The 6,409-nt window shown below is 40.2% G+C and overlaps 1 protein-coding gene across 1 annotated transcript; it reads left to right on the top strand.

Annotated features, from left to right (window-relative positions):
- The first annotated feature begins 3,288 nt into the window (after positions 1 to 3,288).
- On the top strand, positions 3,289 to 4,650 carry GCNT1 (glucosaminyl (N-acetyl) transferase 1). The gene has a single exon (XM_009987342.2). The coding sequence runs from the start codon at positions 3,289 to 3,291 to the stop codon at positions 4,567 to 4,569; it is 1,281 nt and encodes a 426-aa protein (XP_009985644.1). The 3' UTR covers positions 4,570 to 4,650.
- Positions 4,651 to 6,409: the final 1,759 nt, after the last annotated feature.

The raw sequence follows: 6,409 nt of genomic DNA, 5'->3' as shown, positions 1-6,409 counted from the left end.
TAATCTTATTATAAAATGGATCTGTGTACCATTTCACAGCAAGCCTTGACTGCTTTTTCCCAAGAGAAAATATAGTGATGTAGTGACACTCTGCTCTCTAAACTACCTCGGACAGGACAGAGGAAGGCATTGACTTTTACATCCACTAGCATGAGGGGGAGGACCTGTAACACCCGAGATCTGGGAATCCTGTTTTCCCAATCCTGATGCTGTAAGTCAGGCAGAATTAATAACTCAAGAGAGTGGTGCCACCCGAGTGTAGCACTGATTAGAGGCTGCTGTGGCTCTTATCCTCCTTTAGGAACAGACATCTCTCTCACTCTCAGCCGCATCAGTCCAAACAGGAGTCTAAAACCCAGAGCCTGGCTCTGCTGGACCTGGTGAGCCCATTCCCGGGGCGTCGCGGGGCCGGTGGCTGCCCATGGCGGCTCTGTCAAGGCAGAGAGAGTGTTGCGGGGCTGAGGCACACGGCCTTCGCCAGGGCTGGTGTAGCAGCTCTCTTCCAGCTCTGCGCCCTGGCCAACATCCTCTGTGTTGGGACCAGCCCCGTGGTGCGGATATAAAGGTCCTTACTTATAGCTCTGCCATGACGTGTTGCAGCTCCAGTCCAGCCTGTCTGCACAAAACCTCCACATGAACTTTGGTCTCCCTCCGAGCTGTCATATAATCTTGTGAAAGTGTTTTGTTTGGTTTTGTCTCTGAAGACTTAGGTTTCCTGTGGGATTTTCTGTTTGTTTTTAAGGATGGGTGAAGCCAAACTTATCTAAAATCATATGCTGAGCTGGGCTTGGAGGGTGCTGCTCCCCCTGTCCTTGGCCATGGCCTTTCTTTGATGAACATTATTCTCCTTAAGCTCCTTTGACATAAGTACTCATGTAGTCTATTGCTGACTCATTTCAGTCAGTATGGGCCAGATTAATTATTTAACGTGTAGGGTCAACACAAATTTATATAGTAACCAGGTAAAGACATTGTTAACAAAATCAGCTGTTTTACAGTAACACGTTTACAGTAATATAGAAGTTAAATCAGAACACGACTTTTAGTGGGACATCTCTCGGACTGCCGGGTAATGAGTACTTGTTTCACATATGAATAACCTAAGAGGCAGATGATCAAAATTATTTACCCTGTGACACAGAAGAGGTGCCAGAAATGGAAATTTAAGCTAGGTATAGGAATCCTTCTTTCCATGAGGTCTATTTAAATGGCGAACGCTAGTCTCTAGTAGAAATCAAGTTGAAATTATCTTGGGTTTGTGTTTAGTCATTTTGGTTTGTGTTTGTTTACAGCAGTGAAGAATAATTTTGGCAGGAAGGAGGGAAGCAGGCAGCTAACTCAACTAGAGGCTAGTCAGACTGGTTTTGGAGCTGGGGAAGCTTTTCACAGCTGCTTACAGGGGCTATTTCTGCAGCCCCTCCCGTAAACCCAGCACACTGTGCTAGACATTTGTGCAGTGATCTGCACCTTCCCCCCACCTACTGCACGTGGATCAGTTCTCCCAGCCAGTTTGCAATGCCGAGGGCATAGTAGTGGACCCAACGCGTAGTGCATCCCAGTGGCAATATCACTACTAAAAAGCTCTGTGTTGCCAGGCCTCAATTGCTTACCTGTACCTGTTCTGAGATTTTCAAGTCGCAGATTAAAAGCCACAGTTTGAGAATTGAAAGCTAAAATGATACCAGGGTTGGTTAAAGAAAAGAAGGAAAAAAAAGAAAAATCTTATGCTGAACAGCCTATAGCAAAACCAGAGTTTATAGGGGACAGAGTGCACACTTCTTTTTCTTAAACAAATTTTCTTACCAGTTTTTTTGGGTAGCAATTGTTCTTAGAATTGTTCAGAAAGTTACTCAGAGGCACTAAATGTTTCTTGAAGGTAGTAAAAATGAAAAAAGCTGCATATCTCTCAAATACTTCAGTATTTAATTAACCTTTTAACTTACAGATTACAATTTTGCAAGATATTCTCTATAAACTGTATTGGCTTTTGCAATTAGAGGTTGGTTTGAAATTCAGACCTGCACTGGATTATTTGGCAATGAACTTGTGAGTAGAAATGACATTTGTGTAGCAATGTAAGTTGTTGAAGGATATCCTGTTCTTGATAAGTTTACCTGCATGAGGTAGTACTTACAAAAAAAATACACTCAGTTCTGTAATGCAGTTCTAGACAGCAGTTTTCTTGACAGCTACAGCTGTAGCAGCTGCATAACTGTACAGTGATCCCTTTACAGCACACTGAAACAGAAAAAAGCTGCTTAAGGGGAAACAGGCCTAATGAAAATAGCGTAGTGTTGTGAAATAAAGATGAAAATAAGGTTGGCAGATTATAAATCTTGTTGCAACTCAGAGATGCAGCGTATTTCCACATAAAAGCAATTGCTGAATCATAAACCCAAGTGTGTTTAAATGATAGTAACACAACACTGCTGTGCTCTTAGGTTCCTGCATGTGCAGTGACTTAACACAAATCAGCTTTAGAGACAGGCTGTAAGTAATGCCTTTTACTTTAAAAAGGCACTTCTGTAATTCAGTCACAGCTGATCTCACAACTCTGAAAGCTGAGGAGCTATGCTATGCTAATTTCTTTCTCTCCTTCTCATCAGCTCTTTCCTGATGGTATTTCTAAGCTCATCTGAAGGATGTTGAAGGGACTGTATCTCACACAAAAATCTTGAAAAGCTTCAGAGACTGCTTTTCCAATGAAAAGATAAAAGAAGTGAGTGGTAAGTTGTAATTATAATGAAATCTATGTCACTGCTAAAGTGAGTATAAAATATTCTTGTCAAACTCCGAAGCATGAATTAACATCAAATAGTTACTTCTCAGTAACATAGCTGACTTATTGGCTTTAGTTGTGTCAGACGCAGCTGAATTAGCTCTGTTTTCTTACTGAACTTTGGTTTTTAATCTTAGTACTACAGCTGATAGAAGACAGGAAATAGTGTCTCATGAAAACTGTTTCTTGCAACCTTTTTCTAGAAAAATAAACTAATTTTATTCATTAATTTCTAATTTTCAACAGAATATTTTTAGCTGGACTATTCACCTTTTTACTGTCACTAAAATAACAGTGTAATTACTAATCACTCATTGTTTTTTAAAGAAACCTTTTAGTATTTGAATGACAGACATATTTCATTTTATTATAGGATTTTTCCTTCCATCTTCCTGACAAACTCACCAAATTCCTGAGAAACACAAGCTGTTTTTCTGAAGTTGTTGAAGCTGATATGAGCAGAGCGGACTGCAATTTTTTTAGCCCTGCAAAGCTACCTGGTATTTGAAATGCTGAAGAGGAAATTACGGTTTTGCAACAACTCGCTCTTCAGGCTTTTCTTGGGTCTGACTCTTGTTTTAGTAATTGTTTCAGTTTTGAAAGTTAACCAGAAACAAGACCTCTCAAATCGGAGACATCTAGAGCTGACAAAAGAAGACCCTCTTGGCAATGTTAACTGCACCAAGATTATAGAAGGGGATATAGAAGAAATTCAAAAGGTAAAGCTTGAGACATTGTCAGTATCCTTTAAGAAACGCCCCAGACTAACAACAAATGATTATATTAATATGACAGCAGACTGTGCCTCCTTCATCAAGACTAGGAAATACATTATGGAACCTCTCAGCAATGAAGAAGCAGAATTTCCAATTGCTTATTCAATAGTGGTTTATCACAAAATTGAGATGCTTGATAGACTCCTAAGATCAATCTATGCCCCTCAGAATTTTTACTGCATTCATGTTGACAAAAAGTCTCCAGAATCCTTTTTTGCTGCTGTGAAGGGAATAGTCTCATGTTTTGACAATGTCTTTATTTCCAGCCAGTTAGAGAGTGTTGTATATGCTTCATGGAGCAGGGTACAGGCAGACATTAACTGCATGAAAGATCTCCACAGAAGAAGTTCAAACTGGAAATACCTGATAAACCTCTGTGGCATGGACTTTCCTATAAAGACGAACCAGGAAATAGTAGAGAAATTAAAAGCCTTAAATGGTGAAAACAGCTTGGAAACGGAAAAAATGCCTGTTAATAAAGAAATGAGGTGGAAAAAACACCATGAGATTATTGATGGTAAAATAAAGAACACAGGTGTAGACAAACAACTACCACCTCTCAGCACTCCAATTTTTTCTGGTAGTGCCTATTTTGTAGTTAGCAGAAGATTTGTAGAATATGTGTTAGAAAGCAGCAAAATACTTAAGTTCATTGAGTGGGCAAAAGACACCTACAGCCCAGATGAGTACCTGTGGGCAACAATTCAGAGAATCCCTGAAGTCCCAGGTGCAGTTTCTTCTAGTGATAAGTACGATGTTTCTGACATGAATGCACTGGCCAGGTTTGTCAAGTGGCAGTACTTTGAAGGTGATGTGTCTCAAGGTGCACCCTACCCACCATGCAGTGGAGTTCACGTTCGCTCTGTCTGTGTTTTTGGGGTAGGAGATCTGAAGTGGATACTACGAAACCACCACTTCTTTGCTAATAAGTTTGACACTGATGTTGATCCCTTTGCAGTGAAGTGTTTGGAAGAGTACTTGCGACACAAAGCTTTGTATCTGCAAAAGAACTGAAATACAGCATGCTCCAGTTAGGAAACATAGGTACAAATACTCTACAGCTATGTACTTTTAACATATAACGCTAATGGTGGTAATGCTGGTGATGGGTATAATGGTTTCATCATGTTGGTATGGTGGTGGTGACACCCTCCCTGCCTTGTCCATGAACAACGGGGAGAGAAGACGTGTTTCAAGTGAAGATGGGGATGCCTTGTGTTGCACACCGAGGCTTGGAACTTTTATTACAAAATCATGTCTCAAGTGAAGATGGGGATGCCTTGTGTTGCACGCTGAGGCTTGGATCTTTGAGTACAAAATCAAAGACAGCAATTTTTGGAAGGCCAACTGTTTGGAATATTTATTGTCTAAAAGGTCTAATTAATGGACTTTCTTTGGCTAAACTATTTGTTTTAAGACTTGGAAAAGGCATGTTGTTCATGGCTATTCCTCAGTTTTTTTCTCCATGAATGTAATGCTAGCTGGAAGGGAAAGATGAAGGGGAGATGGGGAAGGGAAAAAGCAGCTGGACTGCACAGACTTCATACTGAGAAGTGAAAGATCTCAGGAAAATGACATTAGGATTGATCTGAAAACTAAACAAAAGAGAACATACCAAAGTCAGCTGTCATCATTTAAGTTAAATCTGATTACTGTAGTTCTGTAATATGCAATTCTTAATCCTCCTGCAAATTTTGTCTTCAGCATGGAGTATTGAGGACTCGTGTTGAAATTTTTGTAGCCAAATCTTGCTTTTGTACTCTTAACCCCCCTGATAATGTGATATAAAGTTTATACACTAGTTTGCAATTACATCTTCTCAGGGAAACTTCAGTTTTGTGCCTGATGACAGGTAGACTTGTAATTTTACACTTCTTACTGTATCAGGAGTCTTGCTTTTTGGATTCAAAGTGACTCGAGTTTCTCAAAAACTTAAAGGGAGAACTGCAGTAATGTCTAAATGTCGTTGATGGAACTGCTGGTTTCTGCTTTCTGTCAAGCTCAACTTGCATTCCAGATTTTTTTAACACTGAGTATGCAAAAATAAAGTTATTTTTCTAAATGATATCACCTCTTCCTACAATTAAAGTCCTTCTGAAAGCACCACCAAAAAATCCTAATGATGAAGACCTAAAATGTTTTTACTGTAGATTGCCATACACAACTGAAGCTGCTGCTGAGACAAGTCCTAACCTTCCTCCATATATTCATTCATTCATGTGTCTATGCTTGTTTAGGATTAGCTGGTGCAGCTGATTTTTGTTCATCTGTTTCTTTTGGTGGAAGGGAAAGGAGGAAATCTGGTTGAGTTTTGTTCCAGGTTAGGTCACTGCTTAGTTCAGCTGCTGCAATGCGGCACAGAAGCATGGTGACAGGAGAACAGGACACTGTGAGGGATGATATTATTTCTTTCCAAATCAATCCAGGTTTGTCATGTTGCTGCCAGGTGTCTCATTTTACTCACGAGATGACAGTTGAATTCATTACAGGCACTAGCAAATGGCAGAATAGATTAAATTTTTTGTTTCTTGAGCTGTTGCTGTGATGTCAGCATGTGCTTCTTACAAAGGTAGTTTGTCTTGAAGTTTCTCCTAAGGTGTGCCCCAATATTTAGACATTAACATCATGAACTGCTTACTGTTGATCATGCAAATAGCTAGGAAGGCAAGCAATCTAATCTGAAATAGGGCCTATTCTTGCTAACCCCCACCCCCTGCCTTCAAAACCGCCTGAAAGCTGTTTAGGGAGTCTTCAGAGACTCTCACCCATAAACGGCCAATTAAAGCCTGTGAACTGCGGCAGTGGAGGGAAATACCGTCTTCCCCACCCTTTGGCTTTTCTACAAGAATGCTCT

This window comes from Tauraco erythrolophus, chromosome Z (assembly GCF_009769465.1).
Source record: "Tauraco erythrolophus isolate bTauEry1 chromosome Z, bTauEry1.pri, whole genome shotgun sequence".
NCBI classification, from domain to species: Eukaryota; Metazoa; Chordata; class Aves; order Musophagiformes; family Musophagidae; genus Tauraco; species Tauraco erythrolophus.
This window is presented reverse-complemented; position numbering and strand designations above follow the sequence as displayed.